The sequence below is a fragment of the Cebus imitator genome, unplaced genomic scaffold (genome assembly GCF_001604975.1).
Source record: "Cebus imitator isolate Cc_AM_T3 unplaced genomic scaffold, Cebus_imitator-1.0 Scaffold4, whole genome shotgun sequence".
Taxonomy (NCBI): Eukaryota; Metazoa; Chordata; class Mammalia; order Primates; family Cebidae; genus Cebus; species Cebus imitator.
Genome location: NW_016107319.1, coordinates 4,197,513 through 4,218,293, shown reverse-complemented (window position 1 = coordinate 4,218,293; position 20,781 = coordinate 4,197,513). Strand labels below are relative to the sequence as shown.

The window sequence follows — 20,781 nt, the reverse complement described above, 5'->3', positions numbered from 1 at the left end:
TATGGGGCATTTTGAATTTCCCCAGCTATAAAAATAGTCTGAATTTATCTGGCAATTCTGAGTATGCCTCAAAGCTGAAATGAAGACCTTGTCATTGATTTGCTTTGTATTTTTAGTTGGCTGGCTCTGTATCTGCTTAAGATAGAAAGTAGGACTTATTAGTCCTTTCTCTAGATAAGGCTGTGTGTTAATGGCATATTTTATAATATCCCCATAGTATCATTATGATACATAATGAAGCTTATGCAGAATTAACAACCCAGTCTCCAATTGTCTCCCAGAATGGGGCATGAAAAGTTCACCTGTTTTTTTTAAATTAAAATCAATATTTTCTATCTCTTCTAAAGGTAATTTTCCTAATTTAGTAGACTTTTCCTTACTATTTATTTTCTCAATTATAAAATGGCAAGTTATTGGCCAGGCACAGTGGCTCATGCCTGTAATCCCAGCACTTTGGGAGGCTTAGTGGGTGGTCTCAGGAGTTTGAGATCAGCCTGGCCAACATGTTAAAACCCCATTTCTACTAAAAGAATTAGCCGGGCATGGTGGTACGCACCTGTAATCCCAGCTACTCAGGAGGCTGAGGCATGGGAATCGCTAGAACACAGGAGGCGGAGTTTGCAGTGAGTAGAGATCGGTCAATTGCAGCCCAGCCTGGGTGACAAGAGCAAAAGTCTGTCTCAAAAAAAAAAAAAAAAAAGAGACAAGTTAGTGATTTTTGTATATAGCCTTTTGATGCCCTGAGTATGTTTTTACTGCAAACTCAGGGCGGGGGCAGGAAGAGCCATTGCACTTCTTAGTGAGGACCTTTAATTACTATTTGCTTTGATAAATTGTGACACTCCTTTTCCCTCACACATGCATTCCAGAGGAAGCATTGAGAAAGCTCTTATAAAACATTTTTTTTTCTGAATTCTCATCAAGTCATACTTATGAAAAGCCTTTTAAATGTTTTTCCATACCAGTCTTCAGAGCAGATACACATATATCAGCACATCCCATGCCATATATTAAGTAAACCTTCTCCCAGCAGAGATGGGTGGTTTTCTATAAAGCTACAATAGCACTGATAATTTCTCCTAAGTCTAATCATCTCCACAGTCCTTGATGCTTATTGAAGACAAGTAATTTTAAGTCACCACACACAAGTCCAGGTGAGTCATGAAGCCTTTGGCCAGTGTCTGTAGCCCTTCTACTTTAGAGTTCAAGTAAAATTGAAGTCAGTAAGGAGAAGTAGACTCTCTGAGATTATTCATACTAGTAGCAGGCCTCATGTTATTTAATGTAATTAAAACTAGTGTTTCTAAGAGTCTGGAAGAACAGGCCTCAGAAGGGATTCTTACATTTTGATAATTCCCCTTGTCTTCCAATATATATATATATATATATATATTTAAAAAGTAGTATCTTTTAGAGATAATCACATTATCTAGCCAATGAAACTGTTGATTTAAAGCACCTTTAATCTTCATAAATAAGTAAAGCAAAATCAAAATAAATAACAGAAGGTTATACAGGGTTGTCAGCATGGTGCTGACAAATGTAAATTTATCTGTTTCTCAATTGCCAGTAAGATACACACTGCAAAGCTCACCCACATTGTATATCATATCTGCCAACTCATTTCTGTGATTAAATATTCCATCAGTGGGGCTATAAGGCAGCAAAGCTTAACAAGATTCATAAGATGCACCACTTGAACACACATAACTCACTTCCATAGAGGGAAAGCACCCCGCCAGCAAAGGGAAATTGGAATAGAGTTAAATTACTCCATGAGACATGATCAATACGGAAAGGCAAAGATCTTCTAACAAGATGCAGATCTAAGACAGACTTAGGTCCCAAAAACGAGCAACATACAATTAAAGTAAAAATAAGGAGATGCAGAGTAAATCAACTTGAAAACCTCGAAGGTGATAATACAAACTACCCCCAGGGATACTTATTATTAGTGGAATTTGGGGGGAAATAAGGCATTCTGAATGGATACTCCTGAAAAGAACAATTTCTGGTGTTGAGACCGAAAAGAAAATGACAGGAAGTAAAAACGGGGCATGTCTGACTGCAAAGTCACATTTGAAAGGTGGTCAGGTCTTGAACCAAGCTCACTCTGGAGTTACAGGGAGGATCAGATAAGACAATGAGCATCAGAGAACTTCACAGACTGTAAAATAGAAGATATTCATGTGATCACCAAAGTCACCTGGATGGATCATATCCATGTCGGGAAGGACCTAGTTACCAATCATATGAGTTGATGCTGGGCTAGGTGATGGTAGAATGGATTTAGATCTCAGTATGAAGTTTAAAAGTAAAGACGATGGCTACAGCACTCTTTGATTGCTTATCTCAAAGGGGCAACTGTATTTGACCTTGGATTACATCCATACGAAGGTACTGGTTTTCTATGGGCTGGGGTGAACCATGATTCATCTCAATTGGATCAAAAAAACGTCCATGAAGTCTCCCTCACATTTTTCCTCCCACTTCCATCACCAAGAGTCTATTACAGTTAAGAGAGAATGACTTAGTCACACTTTTAGATGTACCTCTTTTTCTTTTTCTTTTTTTTTTTTTTTTTTTTTTTTTTTGAGACAGAGTCTTGTTCTGTCGACAGGCGCCAGGCTGGAGTGCAGTGGTGCAGTCTCGGCTCACTGCAACCTCCGCCTCCCGCGTTCAATCAATTCACCTGCCTCAGCCTCCTGAGTAGCTGGGACTACAGGCATGTGCCACCACGCCCAGCTAATTTTTTTGTATTTTTAGTAGAGATGGGATTTCACTATGTTGGCCAGGATGGTCTTGATCTCTTGACCTAGTGATCTGCCCATCTCGGCCTCCCAAAGTGCTGGGATTACAGGCGTGAGCCACCGTGCCTGGCCAGATGTACCTCTTTTTCAATTCCCTTCCTACAACTTGGATACAATCGCATCTGAGGAAAGTAAGGTTGTCTGGATCCCCACCTCTGATCACTGTGCTCCTGGACACAAGTTTGCTCTATTTTATTTAGATTGGTGCTGGACTTAGGGTGATCTGGTTACAAAATCTTGGGTACATAGCATGCCGTTTGGTATGAAAGAGCACACTGTGGGTTGACAAGGTAACAGTTACCATCCAAGCCCTTCAAAGCAGCCAATATTCAGGTGCCCCTCTTGGCTCCAACATTTCCCCATACCTGACCAGAGGACTACCTATACTCAAAGCAGTGGCCATAAGGAGCAGTTCCTCATGAACCAATGACCTTTGGCTCTGGGATGTTGTGTATAGTTTTCACATCTGCCAAATTCAAATGCAGTGCACTTCAGTGAGCTGGAGCAGGAGAGTTCAGATTTAAATCCGCAAGCAAAGGATTTTCAGCCTGGAAATGTTCCACTTCAAAGAGTTTATCTTGTACATCTGTTTACTTTTGCCTCCCCTTTTGGGTGCAATTCACTTTGCTTTCCTCCTCTCCTCACCACCTCTATCTTAACCGATTTTATTCCAGCCCTGCCCACATTTGGCCTTAAGTTTTATCTGCGTCCTTCTAGATCCCACTGAGGGAATGCGGCTCAACTTTGATGAAGCCTGTGGGGTTTTCTGATCTTCAAATAAGATCAGTACTTGCTTATGTGCTAAAAACTGCATTTTTGAAACAACTGGTTCTCTCTCTCTTGTGTGGGAGAACTGCTCCCCCCAAAAGCAGGGGGTGTTAAGTTGGCCCTTGTTCAAGAAGCCTCACATCCGGGCTATGGGAGGAGGATAAGGCTTGGATATCTGGCTCCGGATAAATTTCACGGGGCAAGTTTGAAGTTACCATTGTCCACATAGTGAGAAACTCAAACCATCAACAACAGCAAGCCACTTTCAGGCACTTACTCCATGTAGGCATTATGCTCAACACCTTGTTTCCCCTCAAATCCTCATGAAAATGCGATCTCATTATTTTCATGATCAAATTATGAAATCAAGGTTTCCAGGAAAGCTTACCTCATTTGCCAAATCACAGATGTACTATGTGAAAAAAATCTACTTATTATGTAAAGCTCTTTTTTCTCTAACTTTCGAGCCCACATCTTTTCACTACTTTGATACAGCATCCTCAGTAGGCGTAGACGAGGAAGTACCACAGAATATAATGAATGAAAACACATTGCATTTAAATATTGTCTGCCACATCCCAGACTTCATGATAGACCTTTACATATATGTACATAAGTTAGAAGTTTTCAGGAATAGTGTTGTTACCTTCTATTTACAGGTAAATTAGATCCAGTGAAGCTAAGATGCCAATGGGGGCTGACCGTGAAAGTTAAGGAATGAGGCCAAAGCCATATCTTTGTGATTCTAAAGCTCATTGTTTTTACCCACAAGTTGCCTCCCGCAAATGCTTTCTTTAACTCAAATCCTGGATTAATGATTCTTAACAGGGAGTGACCTTTCTGTTAGGGGAAGGTGGCAATTTCCAGAAACACTGGTTGAGGGGCTGGGGGCGGCAGGGTTGTTCACTGCTGACCTCTAGTGGGTGGAGGCCAAGGATGCTTCAAAACACCCTGCAATGCACAAGATATTCCTTGACCACAAAGAGTTATCTGGCCCAAAATGTTGATAGTGCTGGGTATGAGAAATTCTGTCCTCATTGATACTGCTATTCAAGATTCCACATATTCATGGAATACCTTAACAACTCTCATGCCCCACTGGTTGCTACCACTAATAATGTATGAACAGCTGCAGTCGTCAATGGAAGTTAAAGAATTTGAAGACTTTTATGTACATGTTTCCTCTTTGGAACATTGTATTTTGATCATTTGACTTCAGCAGGGAAAAGCATAAACTTTGATTTTATACCTCACAGCTGTGTTGGGAGTCCCCAAGACCACTCTCAGGCTCCGTGATTGACTAGAAGGGTGCGCAGAGTTCAAAAAGGCTGTTACACTGCAGTTAGTTTATTACAACAAAAGGACACAGATGAAAAATTAGCAAAGAGGAAAAGCGCATGGGGGAAAGTCTAGAAGAAACCCAGCCAGAGCTTCCAGGTGTCCTCTCACTGTGGAGTCACATAAATGTGCTTAATTTTTCCAGAAATGGCATGTGACAGCACATGCATAGTGTTATCAGTGAAGCTCACCTGAGCCTTAGTGTCCAATGTTTTATTTAGAGGTTCCTCACATAGGCAAGCTGCACCCGCATGACTGACCAACTCTCAAACCTCAGCCCCCTCTGTAGAAGTGTGACAAACAGGAATTCACCATAAATGGTTGCCATAAATATTTGGATCAAACCCATATGGCATGGTCCATGGCCTCAGGCATACAAAAACAACTTTTGTTTTGAAGATGGAGCCTCACTCTGTCACCCAGGCTGGAGTGCAGGGGTGTAATCTTGTCTCACTGCAACCTCTGTCTCCTAAGTAGCTGGGAGTACAGGTGCCCGCTACCATGCCCAGCTAATTTTTACATTTTTAGTAGGGATGGGGTTTCATCACGTTGGCCAGGCTGGTCTCAAACTCCTGACATTAAGCAATCCTCCCACCTCGGCCTTCCAAAGTGCTGCGATTACAGGTATGAGCCACCACACCTGGCCCAAAAATAATCTTACTAGGCAGAGACTATTCTAAGGGCTGATATTTCATCTCCCAGGAGCCGTCCAAAGGCCAATCATAAGGTCAAGCTGTTTTTGGAAATGTGCAGGGTTTAAGGTAGCCCAGGCCTGCTAGAGTCTACCCTTCCCTGTACAACAGTTAAAAAACTCAAAATTGTAAACTTGGAATATATAGCAACAGCCATAGTGATGGTGGTAGCCAGGATGACCATGATAGCATAAGAAACATGATACTAGCTTGACTCTAGGCAAAAAAAAAAAAAAAAAAAAAAAAAAGAAAAAAAAAAAAAAAAAAAAAAAAAAAAAAAAAAAGAGCCAAATGTAGATATGAAAAAGAAACGAATGTGCAGCTTGTTGGCTTAGAGCACGGGTCTACAAACTTCCTCTCAGTACAGGGACAGACAGTGTTTTTAACTTTGTAATCTCTATGATCCCTGCTACAAATGCTCAGTTCTGCCACTGTCATGCAAAAGTAGCCATAGTCAATATGTAAGTGAATGGGCATGACTGTGTTCCAATAAAACTAAGGACATGGAAATTTAGATTTCATGTCATTTTCATGTGTCACAAAATTGTATTTTTCAAACATGTAAAAATGTGAAAGCCATTCTTAGTTTATAGACTGTACAGAGACACTGTCCCTACTTTGTGGAGCCTGGCTTAAAGAGCTCAGAGGTAATAATGCTTCCAGTTTAAGCCCCAGAGAGTTTTTGTTTTTTTTTAAATGCATAATTTTAGCAGTTATATGCTACATGAACCCAAGACCTTAGCTCGATGGTACTCATTTATTTGATGTTCAGCAGGGAAGCGCCAAAGAGACAGACCACTTGCTTCCAGGAATTAATCTTTTAGTGCGGATCTATAGTATTAGGCACTAGACATTGTGCTAGGTGCCGAGGTAGCAAAACAAACCCAAGCCTTCCTTCTACCAGTCAACGAGGTCGTATAAGAATGCAAAACAAGTAAACTATCAATGAGTGTAGTATACAATGATACCTGCTGGAGCCAGAGGGGTAACAACGCACTCGGTGTTAGGAGTCAAAGGGGTGGTTTAAATTGAGTCTTAAAGGGTAAGGAAGAGTTCACCTGGCAAGAAACTTGGTCAAGATCATTGCAGGAGTGAATATGGACATGCCTGGTAGAGTCCCAAGGCATTTCTCAACTTTTATCTTTAGAATCCATTGAGAAACCTTAAAAAGAAAATGCAGATGGTTGATCTTCATCTGATACCTACTGATTGGAATTTCTGAGCCAAGTTAAGTTTTTTTTTTTTTCCAAAGGCTGAGAAATATTGATCTGTTAACATCAGAGACTACCTTCTAGAGAAAGGTTGCAAAAGACCTCAAGATTTTACATAATGAAATCTGAATTCTGGAGTGTACCTTTCAGTGGCACGCAGCCATTGAAAGCCGTATTAAAAATAACAATTAAAATAAATGAGCAAAAACACTTGTTGCTGAGTTAGCACTTGTATCTATACTTACAACGAGTAACAGTCTTATAATTAATACTCTTCTTATTACTAATATGTGCATTAAGCACTGTGGTACTGGATGAAATAGGAGCAGATTATCAACTGCTCAGCAACTCTGGAGATTGGATTCTTAATTACTAATCTAGTGCCCCAGACAATGGCTACTGGGTGAAACTTGTTTCCCAGTTTTGTCTAAATCTTCTGAGAAAGTAAATTACTCAAGATTTCAAACCTAAGGCCACATGATTTTTTAATGTTTTAACTTATTATCATTAGATTATAAACTCTTTAGTTCAAAAGACTTTTGTTTCCCACTTCTATTGTTCTTTTCAAAATTTATTGTTCACTGTTACTCCCCCAACCAATTAAGTTGGTGTGTCAATAGAAATAAATTGGCCACAGAGTGTTTAATACCCTTTTGTGTTAATTACATGTAGGTATTCTTTCTCTAAGTATAAAACAGAGCTGTCCTGTCTTTTGAAAATATAGTTTTGAAGAACCAGCTAACAAATGGCAAAATCCTACTTTGAGTAACTACATCAATGACAGTTAATGCATTTCTGGAACTTCCATGAAACTGTTATAACCCATTACAGTCGAAATATTGGTTTATGAAAAATTAATAAAGCCAGTGGAAAATGGAACTCCGCATCTGCATTAGCTATTTACACCAAAAGAATCAGCCAGAATTAATTATGCCGTATGCTACATTCTAATGAGTTTTTCATTAAACTGTATACCATTATGGAAACTAAACAAGGATTATTCAAAGAATAATGCCAACGGCTGTTATTTTGTTGAGAGATTAAGTTAGTTAATGGGTTATACATTTAAATCTGACGCAAAGGTTAATTGATGCACACTTATTGTATTAAACCCAGTATCATTTAAAAACACAAACACCCCAGTATCACTGATATTTCCTCAGGAGGGAAAAAAAAAAGAAAAAAACATATTGGGATGTTTCTAGTGTTTGTTTGATGTGCATGTGGTATTGTAAAGATTGAAATCCCCTGTATTAGTTCTTACATTTTTTAAAATGATTTTCACTAGCTGAAATATGTTTGTTTTTAGCCATAGCAGGGGAAGGGGGAGTGTGTAAGAGTATGTGTGTGTATGTTGTGGCAGTCATATTTAAACAACTTTATCCAATCACTCTTTGAGAGATTTAAAGGTGACGTGTATTTCCTACTTTCACCAAAAGAGTGAGGTCAAAATTTTAAACCTAATCTGGGAAGGCTTATGAAGGCAATTCAAGATGAAGAATCTCTTCCTCCATTCCACAACTAGAGTCCCTCCTAAAAGAATTCTGTAATAGTACGTGAAATACAAAAGTGACAACAGAGAAGCCTCTCTAGACAGCTGTTGAGGCTCTGAAACAGCATCGAAGAGGTTCTTATTCCCAAGAAGATGAGAAGAGAGGACAGAAGGCCTTCTAGGTTCTTTGCAGAGACTTGTAAACTTCACTGCTAAGTTGAAAGACAGTTTCTAATTTCTTTTTTCCTCATAAGAGATTGCAAACTAAAACATTTTTAGCAACTGGCTGTGAGATAAGTAAGTGAAATGTGCCAAACTGAAGGAGTTATGTCTCTGTCACAGATAGTGGCTTCTCACCATTGCCCACGGTGCCGAACAGGAATCCTACCCCAGACACCCATGGTCTGTCCCTGACTTCCCACTACAAGCTCAACCTGCCTTATCACGTTAAACCTCCCAAATTTAAGTGTTTGCAATTCATTTTCAATACTGAAGTATTTGCCATTAACTCTATTATGTTTAGCATTATGTTCAGTGGCCAAACAAAATAACCCAACAGCTATAAATTTGCCATTCCTTTCTTAAAACAAAACCACACTAAATCATACAAGCATCACGGTCTTAGATAACCAATAATATTAGCTATTTCCATGATTATTCACTTAATACTTTTTGCCAAAAATTTTCATGCAGCAGTTCTAATCCTCACAGTAATACCCAATAAAGCACACATTTTTGTCCCCGCTTGACAGATGTAAACACTGAAGCTCAGAAAAGTCCCCCGATTCACCAAAGTCAACTCACTGCCAGTCAGCAAGATCAGGACACAAAACAAAGTTAAAAGTTTCAAAGCCTATGCTTTTTCAACGACACTATACAAATTTCAAACGTTCACTATTTCTCCTCTCTGCTTTTTCCTTCTCTATGTCTTGTTTCAATCTTGCAAGTAGGATTTTTCTTATCTGTAGAAGATACATTCTGCCCAAAGCCTTCCTTGGTTGGATTTAAAGCCATATCGCAGATTCTGAAACATGATCAGGAGGTTCTAGCTAACGTCTTTAGCCTGGAAGAGTTAGGTGTTTCTAGCCAGACAGCAGCTTCAGAATTCTCAGATGTTGCTTCATTGAAGCGGGGGTAGTGGATATTGATCATTGTCATGCTGAAGGTTGTGTGTTTATCAACTCAGGACCAAGTATCACCATTGATAAACAGGTGTAGCTCTGAGAGAGAGTGAGGTTTCAAGTCAGACCAAACTGACTTATAGTTCAGTTTTATTTTTTTTTCCTTCCCTGAGCTTTCATTTCCTCCTGAGTTTGATAAGAAAAAAAAAAAAAAAGACATGTACAGTACCTGAAACCCAGTGCCACCTTCATGGGGACTGTCAGTATTAGCTGTATGTGAGGTTTCAACGTCATCCATAGCATTTTCCTGCTGTCAGCACATCTGCATCCCCTGGAAGCCTATTAAAAATGCAGAGTCTCAGGCCCCACCCCAGACCTCCTAGATAAGAATCTGTACTTAGAAGAGTCCCTTGGTGATTCAGAGCACAGTAGAGTTTGGAAGCAAGGCCCTAGTAGACCTCTTATCCATATATTGACGCCCGTAACTTTGAAGGACAAACGGCTTGCAACATAAAACTTATTTCCATTGTTATTGTTGTGGCTAAATACTCTATGGAACAACTTTCTGAAATAATTTTTTTGTGTGTCTTTTTGAAAGAGGGTCCCTGTCACCCAGGCTGGAGTGCATTTGTACAATCTCAGCTCATTGCAACCTCTGGCTCCCGGGTTCAAGCAATTCTTGTGCCTCAGCCACCCAAGTAGCTGGGGTTACAGGAGTATACCACCACTCCTTGCTAATTATTGTATTTTTTGTTAGGACATGGTTTGGCCATGTTTGCCAGGCTGGTCTTGAGTTCCTGGCCTCAAGTGATCCACCTGCCTTGGCCTCCCAAAGTGCTGGGATTGCAAGCAAGAGTCACCGTTCCTAGCCTAAGTGTTTTATTGTTTTGAAAAACAATGAATTGTAAAGAAATTTTGAGCAAGTATTTTTTTAAAGCCTGTCCTTAAAAAAATGTTTCATTTTTGTTCAAAACATGTAAAATTTTTTTTGGCAAGTGTTGATCAAATGATACCCTCCTAAATACTTAGTATCATCTCCCTGGGGAAGAGCTAATGGTGCACTGAGAGACAGTGACTGTTAGTCTTGTTCCAAGCTGTGAAGGGATCTTAGAACACTGATCAGTAAACTTTGTCTGTAAAGGGCCAAACAGTCAACACTGTAGCTTCTGCAGGCCATAAGGTCTCTGTGCAATTACACAACCCTGTCATTTTAGCAGAAAGGCAGCCATACATAAAAATGAAAGGATGTAGCTGTCTTCCCATGAAAATTTACTTATTATATATGGAAACTTGAGTTTCAAACGGTGTTCACTGGTTAAATGTTATGTGATTTTTGTCAAAAGCATTCCTAGCTCACAGATCATATAAAAATAAGTGGGGCATCGGGGGGGTGGGGGGGTAGATTTGGCCCAAAGTCTGTGGTTTGCCCACACTTGATTTAGAAGATGATTGTTAGAATCACGGGTCCAGGAATCTGGTTGGTATGATTTGCATTCAGCTCCACAAGATCTGTGTGACCTTGGGCAAGAGCAAAGTGTCCTCTAGGCTTCAATATCCTCATCTATTCAATGGATGTAAAAATAGTGTCTGTCCTATAGGGTCGTTAAGAGTAGGTGATAATCCAAGTTAAAGTTGAGCAGAATGCCCAGTGATTCTCAGGTATTCCGTAAAACACTTTGGAAACTGGTATTATGTTTATCATGCTGAGTTAGTCAAATATTTTCCGTCAATGCCACTATTAGCCTGAATTTTGGCTGCAGGAGAGTAAGTGAACAGTTTAAGTCATTAAAATTTTCAAACAATAAATAATCAAGGAGCAAATTGTTCCTCTTTGTATTGTTCTTGTGACTTTTCCAAAAAGTCTCAAGTGATGTCAAAATAAAAAGCAAAAAGAAGAAACAAATAAGAAATGGTTTCTTTTTGAATATTATGAAAACCAAAGCTTAGAAAAATAAATTGGAGTGAGAGATTACTTACACTATAGACAGACTTGCTTCAGGGCTCCTATAAATATGGAAATCCCTTGGTACAATTAAAACATGATTTGATTTATAAGAATTAAACACACAGAGCAACATTTTTCTGCAACATCTGTGCCCAAATGGAAATATCACTGTACTTAAAACTCTACCATAACCCTTCAGAGAAGCTCATCTTTCTGGCTGGTATGAAAGCATTAGGGATTAACTGTGGAAATATTCTTACATGCATTAGCTCAATGCTAGTCTGATGTTCAAAAATGAGTGACTGCGAAAGTATCCACAGTCCACTGGGGCTCTGGGTAAATTTTGGATAAATCTGTCCACTGAAAGCAGTTGCCTCCATTGGTAGGGCCCTCACGGCAACCTCTTTGGCTTCCAGGTCCAACAGAAGTTTGAGGCTTGTGGGTCACTTTGTAAGGTATCCTCATTATAAGGCAGGTAGGTATATTAGTTGGCTAGTGCCACCATAACAAAGTATCACAGACTGGGTGGCTTAACTAGCAGTCCCCACCCATTTTGGCATCACGGTTGGATTTTGTGGGAGGCAGTTTTTCCATAGACCAGGTAGAGAGGGATGGTTCCAGGATCATTCAGGCACATTTATTGTGTACTTAACTTCTATTGTTATTACATTGTAATATATAATGAATTAATTATATAATTTGCCACAATGTAGAATCAATGGGAGCCTTGGGCTTGTTTGCTTCCAACTTGACCGTCCCATCTTGGGGTGATGGGAGACAGTGACAGATCAGGCATTAGATTCTCATAAGGAACCCACAACCCAGATCCCTCACATGTGCAGCTCACTATAGGATTCACAGTTTTATGAAAATCTAATGCCACCACTGATCTGACAGGAGGTGGAGCTCAGGCGGTAACTGGAACCATGAGGAACGGTTGTAAATACCCATGAAGCTTCTCTTGCTCACCTGCAGCTCACCTCCTGCTGTGTGGCCCAGTAAGGTCCGTGACCCGTGGCTTGGGAACCCCTGGCTTAAACAACAGCAATTTATTTTCTCACAATTCTGGATACTGGAAGTCTGAAATCAAGCTGGGTCAGTGTTTTCTGAGGCCTCTCCCCTCGGCATGCAGATGGCCATCTTTTCTCTGTCTTCACATGGGTTTCCCTGTGTGTGTCCTCTCTTCATCTCTTCTTGTAAGGATGTACATCAGATTAAGGCCCACCCATATGATCTCATTTTAACTGAATTATACCTTTAAAGACCGCTCTGCAAATAAAGTCACAGTCTGAAGTACTCAGAGTTAGGATTTCAATGTACGAATTTTCAAGGGACATAATTCAGTGTGTAACAGTGTAACAGGAATGCCTATGTCTCCTGGATAGAAAACCAAGCGCAACCTGCCCAGGATTATGCAAGGTGTTGCTTTTTACCCATTTTTTTTTACAAAGATATTGTACCATCTTTACCACCTGCCCGCCTCCTGAGGGAGGGTTCAACAAGAGTACCTAGGGCCGAAAGTGAGTTACTCTTTTTCAAAATTCTGTCCAAGCAAAGACAAAATCTGTCAATGAACAAAATGGTAAAGACAGAACATAAGCAAAGTCTACATTTTTGTCCACAGAACTGCTTTTTTTCCACTTATGCATAGATGACCTTAGGCCTGGATTTCTCAAAGTGTATCTGAGGATCTGCTAGTTGCCGATTAGAAATGCAGATTTCTGAACAACTGAGTCACACATTTTAGGGGTAGGGCCTGAAAGGTTCGCCATTTAACATTCTCTCAGAATGATCCTTCCACTCTCATAAGGTTGAGGACTTTTGGTTGAATTAAGACAAGAACTCATAGCCTTGAGACTTAGGGAACAGACTCTTCTCAAGACATAGGAACTTGTTAGAATTTGCACAGCCTCAGGCTTCACTGCAGACCTTCAGAATCAGCAACTCTGAGGGCATGGCCCAGCAATCTGTGTTTAAAAGTCCCCCAACTGATGCTGGTGACAAGTGATTAGGGGAACCAGTGGGGGACTGAGAACCCCGCATTACTGCCACCCCACTTCTGAAAGTACTGCTCTGATTAAAAAAAAAAAAATTGTAGGTTTCTGTTTCAGCCAAGCGTTCATTTCTTATCAGTTCATTTGCTTGTTCTTTCAATCATGAGCATTTTTCTACATTTCATCTCTTTTCAGAAAAGCATTTAAAAATGACTCTATCAATGGACAATAGGAAGGAATCACTGATGACATGAGTGACAATTTTGGAACCCCAATAGCTTGATTTTTCATCTAAAATTTACCAAGGATTGGAAAGGTTTTTGGTTAAAGACTTACTTGTTCTGTACCTCTTTTTAAATGCCAGTGAAGAAGGACGAATACCATCTGACTCCGCTTATGGAGGGACAAATGCAACGCAGATATTCTCTGGCAAAGATTGAATAAACCTTTTTCTTTGTGTAGAATCAAAACATTTCCAGCATTGATTCCTATTACTACTAAACTTTCAGTTATGATAGCATTATATAACAGAAATATATAATTTTGGCCAAAGTGCTGTATCTAATAAAAATTGTTCTAAAATAATTGTATTTATCTCAGTGAACAATGTGACTATGTAGGCTAAGGTTTGGGTTGATAAAATCATTCTTTTGCTATTTTTGTGTATATATTTGTTACTGAGCCTATGAGCACTAAAAGCGGTGACATATCATACCCTGGAAAAACACATGGAGATGTACCCCAAAGCCCAGCACAGTGCCTGGCACACAGTAGACTAGTAGGTGCCAACAAGTACCTGCTAAATGAATAATACTCACTACACCATCATTTCCTGCCTGAGCACTAGAGACGGAGGGACTAATAAGCTCTTGTACTCCCTCATTCATTGCCCTGCAGGGTTCCGGGGTTCTCCTCTTAACCCTCTTTCCAGAGTAAGCTCCTTTCCTAGGCTGAGTGACATCAGGAAATCCAGACCTCAGTGGAGAACTCTATTTGTGTGTGACTCTACACCAATACAGAGTAGAGGTTTGTGGAGGTGATACGGCTCTGATGAGTGGAGAAACACCAAGGTTCTTGGTCTTGCACCAATAGGATTAATAACACAGACACACGTGGAGTGGTTTTAAGGAGCGAAAAGTGTAATAGGCAAGAAAGGAGGAAGAAAGAAGAGAATAGCTCTCCCGTACAGAGACAAGGGATTGGGGCTTGGAATAAAAACAAACCCTGTGTGTCGTGGAAGAGTGGTAGATTACAGGGGAGGCTGGGGGAGGTGGTGACTGATTTTCATATGGCCCACGGGATTGGTTTGGCCAGATGTGTCATTTACGTAGCCCGCAAAAAATGTGGCCCTCCCACCGTAGTCCTTTAATATGCAAATGCAGGTCTCCATGATGTTCTGAACACATGGTGTTATCTGGAGGCGGCCATGACGCTTGGCACAGGTGGTGACAAAGAGAAGACAGCGGGAATGCCATATTGAGTGAACCCAGTTTCTAATGGCCTGCATTTGCATATCAAAGCTTACTCACCCGGCCCTTCAAACCTCCTTTTCTGTTAGAAAAGAGATGGTTTGGGGGTTGTTTCTTATTGCAGGAAATTTTCCACAGAGAACCTGTATCCTTATTACCTGCCTAAAATAATTTCGTAGTAACTCCTGTATTAGAGATATACAGACAGCACATGACATGTGCAGACACTTCCTGTAGGTACTGCAGAATACTCCTTCCATCCTGGCTATTTCATCAAGTCTAGGCTTTGCTCTGTGTGTCTTCAAGCACATCCTCCAGACTTCCTAACCCATCTTCATCTTCGAGCTAATGAAGCTAACTGGCCACTCCCACTTGTCAGGCAGTTGGGACGTTCCTCAAACATTTTTTAAATTTGGAAATTATGTAGCAAAGGGTCTAGTTTTTCACCATGTGCTGGCTTGGAGCTGTGCCCGTTTGATACTAAAAGGGAAGAGGCAGACATTGCAAAATGCCCTTTCTTTTCTCCTTCCCATCCTCTAATTTTATTTCTTGAAAGCTTAGCATGGCTGCCTCTCAGAAACCTTTGGATTCTCTCTTCATTTGCTTCCTACCTCAGTCTAGGTTCCTGGATGTATGAGGATAGGAAGATACAGACATGATTCCTGATCTCTTGGAATTAGTAGCATCAATGGGGCAGAGACTCATTAGATTACAAAACACGATTTTAAAAAGCAAAGAAAGGAAGCTGAACTCTACCATACAAAGGCACATAGATAAGGTTTCTAGAAGATGCCAGAGCTGAGTCCAGAAAGGAGCTATCTACAGCAAGGAAAAGATTTCGTGGGAAAAGACGAAGGCTCTGCAAAGGCATGGAGTTCTGAAACTGCACTGCTGTTCCGGCTTGAGTCCAGTTTTCTTCCCTTAGGGGTTGGCAGCAGAGTAAGCACATTTCAACATTTCCTCCTCCCTGTCTCTGATGGGAAACATCCCTTCTAGGCTTGTCCCTGCTCCTTCAGGGGCCAAGAGTGATCCATTACCCACTGCAGGGAGACTCTAGCTGAGCAGAAAGGGTTTTGATGCCCACCCTGAGACCTTGACCCTGGCTTACCCCTTTTCCTCACTAAAGGATTCCAAATCCTGCTGAGACTGGCTGGGGGACATGTTGCCAGGACTTGAGGATGCCGGCACTCAGAGCGGACGAGTGTGACAGGCTTTGGAAGGGGCCGTCATTATTCCAAGGTTGAGGTCTGTCCCGTGGAGCTAGTGTCTGCCAGGTGCTGATATAGTCATCGACAGTTCAGGAAGTGGTTCACCAGGCTGCCCAGGTTTCCTGTTAGACTGGATGAGCCAACTTTAAAAGAGTCAGGAAAGAAGGGATAACACTTCAAATAGATGGAAGCTATTTCAATCTACAGAAGTTAGACGTAGCTTGTTCATCTATTTGAACCTTGGGCAGGCAAATTTCCTGCCATCAACAACAGGCAGAAGAAACGTTGGTTGAAAAAAAAGGAAAAAACCCGCTATTTTTTAGCCAAGAAGATAGAATTGGAGAGTTCTTTTTGAAAAGTGTATTATGATTCAATTATATCCATGAATCCTTCTGAAGACAGGTATTTTGCTAGGCGCTAGGGATAAAAAGATGACTGTGATTTGGCTCTGCCCCAGGTGGATTTGGTAGTTCAGACGATCAATACGTAAATAAAAAATTGTAACACAGCACCCTGAAGGATCTATTAGGGAGCTTTAAAAAAATGTAAGATAAGAGCATAGAATAGGGAGTAACTAATTCACCCCTGAGGACCAGGGAGAGAGGAGGTCACTTTTAGTCTATGTGGAAGAAGAACAGGGGAAGCCACTTTTTTTTTTATTATTTTTTTTAAGTTGAACCACGTGAACTTGGAAACACTCAATCCTATTTGGAAAAAAAAAAAAAAAAATTCAAATGTTTATCCTAACACTGAGAGCAGGAATGGCATGGAGGTTTCATCCCCTTCACCAACTCTAACCAAATGGAAATCACTGCCTACTGGCTGTGTTGAGAATGACTGTGAGGACTCTTGGCCAATAGGAAAGGATAGTATTGAAACTGATAATTCCATTCTGGCTCAAGAATGGGCAGCTTGTGGCATAAATTGACCCCAGTTGCCATGCTTACATCATAAGGAGTTTGTTAAGTAAAAGCACAGAAGTCCGGTAGGTACAAGATGTCACTATATCATACAGATGACAGTTCATGGCATTTGGGAGTAGAAAGTTTATGTTGGAGTCTAGGGACAGGTACAAGATCCAGCTCAGGAGACCCACTGAAGAGCTATGTGGAGGCTGTATTGGGAAGTGCTTTGAATGACCTGGTAAGCACTCTTCACACTGCCGCTTGTATCCTATTGCCTATTTAAGTTATTTTTTAAAAAAACAAATACACTTACCCTTCCCTGTCCCCCCAAAAAATGCATGGAGGTTTCAGCGTTCTCTGCTGCTTTCGTTTTGTCAAATTCAAAGCCTCCTTTTAAGGAAAGGTCACAAAGCACTAAGGGAACATACAGTAAGTACTTTGCAAATTAAATTGGAGGATGTTTTTAGAGTAAACAAAAACCAAGTTCTGTGAAGGCACAGATTTTGTTTTTACAAAGGTCAAAATCACTGCATAAAGATTTTTTTTTTTTTTACTACTAAGAAAGTATCCAAAGAAGTTATTTAAGTCTGTTTCAGTCTAGGTTCTCAGAATCCACAGCATAAGAAAAATTAAGAATGCTTCATTATGCCCTGCCAGAGGTTAGCTTTCCAGGCAAAAATCTGTGCTGTGTCCCCATGGAATTCTATAAATTGCATTGAGGATATTGAAAATTGACCCAAGGGTTTTAACCAGAGAATACTGAAATGTCCTTCTGTGTATATTTCAGTTACAGTTATACATTTTTCTTTTGACATTTAGGCACCCCAAGAAACTTCGGATCCAATTGTAAAAGTGTTTTTTTTAACCAGGTGTGCACAGGAGAGAAGGCTGAGGAACTTTCCCCAAATCAACCTGCTACGATCCTATCCTAGATGATTCTGATCTATAATTCTCTATATATCCTACAGAAACATTCCTATCTTTCGAAGATTTCTAGCAGTGAGCACAAGCACAGGGATGACCACTGCAGAATCACACAGGAGGACTCATTCATAAAGAGCACTGATTGTAGAGGGGGCTAAATGTCTTTCCTGGTGGGTAGTTTGCATTTCTTCTTGGTGGGTTTTATACCCCGACCTCCATTCTTTGGAGTTTTGTTTGATATTAATCCCCAGTGACCTGCTAAAACTGGAAATACCTGAGGAGAGGTTAGATCACGTAAAGACACTCATCCAATATATTGTAATAATTTTGTTTTTTGAGATGGAGTTTTGCTCTTGTCACCCAGGCTGGAGTGCAGTGGCACCATCTTGGCTCACTGCAACCTCTGCCACCTGGGTTCAAGTGATTCTCCTGCTTCAGCCTCCTGAGTAGCTATAATTACAGGTGCCTGCCACCGCCACCACACCTGGCTAACTGTTTTATTTTTAGTAGAGACAGGATTTCATCATGTTGGCCAGGCTGGTTTTGAACCCCTGACCTCCACCTGCCTCGACCTTCCAAAGTGCTGGGATGATAGACATGAACCACCATCCCTGGGTGATAAACTGTTTTTACAAGAAGAAGAAAGAACTACAAGTTTAGCATAGGTGGGTCATGACTGACACGCCTCCAGACTCTTGATAAATTTACTATGAAGAGAAGGCTAATTTCACCCTTGTGTCAAGGGGTATTTGGTGGGGGAGGGTGAGGGATGGTTCTTCTCCAGCTGTAAGCATGGGAAACCAGATCGAAAAGGACTATGGGACATTCCTTCAGGTAGAACTTCTGTCCCTGGGCTGCTTCTCCTTGGAAAGAGTAAAAGGAGTTGTCAGACTGATAATAGGGAAAAGAGTAAGATGGATCAGGAATTTAAAAAATCTTTGCGTTACCTGGAAGCGAGGTGCAAAATCTAGAGAGGCACAAATAACAGAGGGTAGAAGTAGAATTTGGGGAAGGCTTTTCAGACCTCCTCATGTGATCCATCAGTTCTGACTAGGTCCCTGATGGATAGTTGGATGCAGGTCGGGAGAAAACACCTTTAGAATTGTGTCTGGTTTCCTGTCCCTCTGTGTGGCAGGACCCCCCACATTTTGGTAGTTTTCACTCCATTTGTGTTTATCACAGGGAAGATGCAGAAAGATCATAGAACCATTCCATAAGGCAAGTCTCCAAGGATATAGAAAAGTTCTCTGTTCTGGGGATGCACTTGTACAGTTGGCTTCTTATTGTGGGAGACCGCTTTTCCATGGTGGTCATGACAGGGAAATTCCAATCAAATGGGGAAGGTCACTTCCCTGACCTTACCCAGCCAGGGAAGTGACCAGAAACCACAGGGAGGTATTTCTGTCACCACTAATGGCCTTACAACTCCTCAAAATTCTAATAATTCTTTTGAAAGCCTTGGAGTTTGAGTTTTGCAGTAGCAGGAAAGTAGAACTGATACCCTGACAATCCCTGACCCCGGTCATCCCTGGAGTGGGTGGTTGTTCAAACCTGTCATAGATTGAGGAGGTATCGCAGGATTCCACTGTTATTTGCCGCTGTAAAATTCCATCGTGCAAGGATAAGCCCAGTGCCCTCTGCTTTAAGTCAGGAGGCGGCAAGTCATTGCTGCAATGCAGCTGAGGTTTGCAGGATGAGTTAGGCAGCCTCTCTGGCTGGAAGGCAGAGAGCTTTAGGGAAGAAAGTGGGAATGCAGGAGCCAAAGATCCTCTTAGCCAGTGTCCAGGGTGGGTCCCAGGCATGGCAAAAATTTGCATTTATTTCTTCTCTACCTTCTGTTCTTCCTGTGAAGAACCGAATCAGAAAGACTGATTTCTGAGGGAAGGTAAAGTTTTCTCTAAGCCTATCAACATGTATGCTTACTATTGATTGATTATTACATGGCCAACCCCTGACTTGGGTACATCTCCAGTTATACGATGCACAGCCCTGCTTGGAGGTAGGTATATTTACCCCTGTTTTCCAGATGGAAATGCTGAGGCACAGACAGGTACAGTGACTTGCCAAGATCACACAGTGAAGAGGTGTCAGAGTCAGGCTTACTATCTAGTTTCCTCCAGTAGTCCTAAAGTTGCCTTTTCGGTATGCCGCACTGCTTCCATGCCTGATCTGAACATGGGTCCTGGGGCAGCCAGACCCCACTACACAACCCCATGTGAAAAGTCATGACGTGTGCTTGGTGGGCTGGGTTGGGGGGTGGGGCTTCCACTGATTCCCTTTGGCTAAGGCAGGGGGCTGTGTTGGGTGCCCCTGTCCTGCACTCTGGGATGTGGCTGTGTTTTCATTTCTCACTTGCATTGCCGTGATCTCTCAGGTGTAGTGTGCCAATTCCCAAACCAGATACCATCTCTCTCTCTCTTTCGTAGGCACGGTCCTGTTGTGCCAGGCCAACCAGGAGGGATCTTCCATGTACAGTGCCCCCAGTTCACTTGTATATACTTCCGCAAGTAAGCCCACTGTCGTGGCTCTCTTTTTGTTTTGTGACATAAATCTGAGTCCAATCACCTTCCTTGCCATGTAAGTTCTCTCCCCCTCCCTCCACCCCACCCTCTCGTGGGTGTCTCTGAGGTGAAGTTATTTTTCATAAGCATGTCTCTGTCTCCTGTGCCACTTCCCAGATGTCCTGGCCATTCTTTGTTAGATCCGTCAGGATTTGGGTCCAATGGTTGGGATGTGGGCGTGGGGCTGGCGGGGAGGGGCATGGGAGGGTGGGAAGCTTTAGCTCGTTGCCTGCCTTTTATCATAGCTTTGCAAACTCATATCAAAATAGTTTAATAGCATATGCAGGCCACCCAGAAGGCACCCTCGGCTAGCAGAAGATGCCCGACCAGGACTCCTGTACAT

The 20,781-nt window shown here is 41.4% G+C and overlaps 1 protein-coding gene across 40 annotated transcripts in view; it reads left to right on the top strand.

The window, feature by feature from the left end:
* The window catches only part of RBFOX1 (RNA binding fox-1 homolog 1), a 754,257-nt gene that overhangs the window by 653,878 nt on the left and 79,598 nt on the right, over positions 1-20,781 (top strand). For 14 of the 40 annotated variants that reach the window (XM_017533943.2, XM_017533853.2, XM_017533925.2 and 11 more), the window contains one exon: positions 20,304-20,384. The exons of the other annotated variants lie outside the window; for them this stretch is intronic. In XM_017533943.2, coding sequence (XP_017389432.1) covers positions 20,304-20,384 — 81 coding nt within the window. The remainder of the gene's footprint in view (positions 1-20,303; positions 20,385-20,781) is intronic. 40 annotated transcript variants of the gene reach the window in all.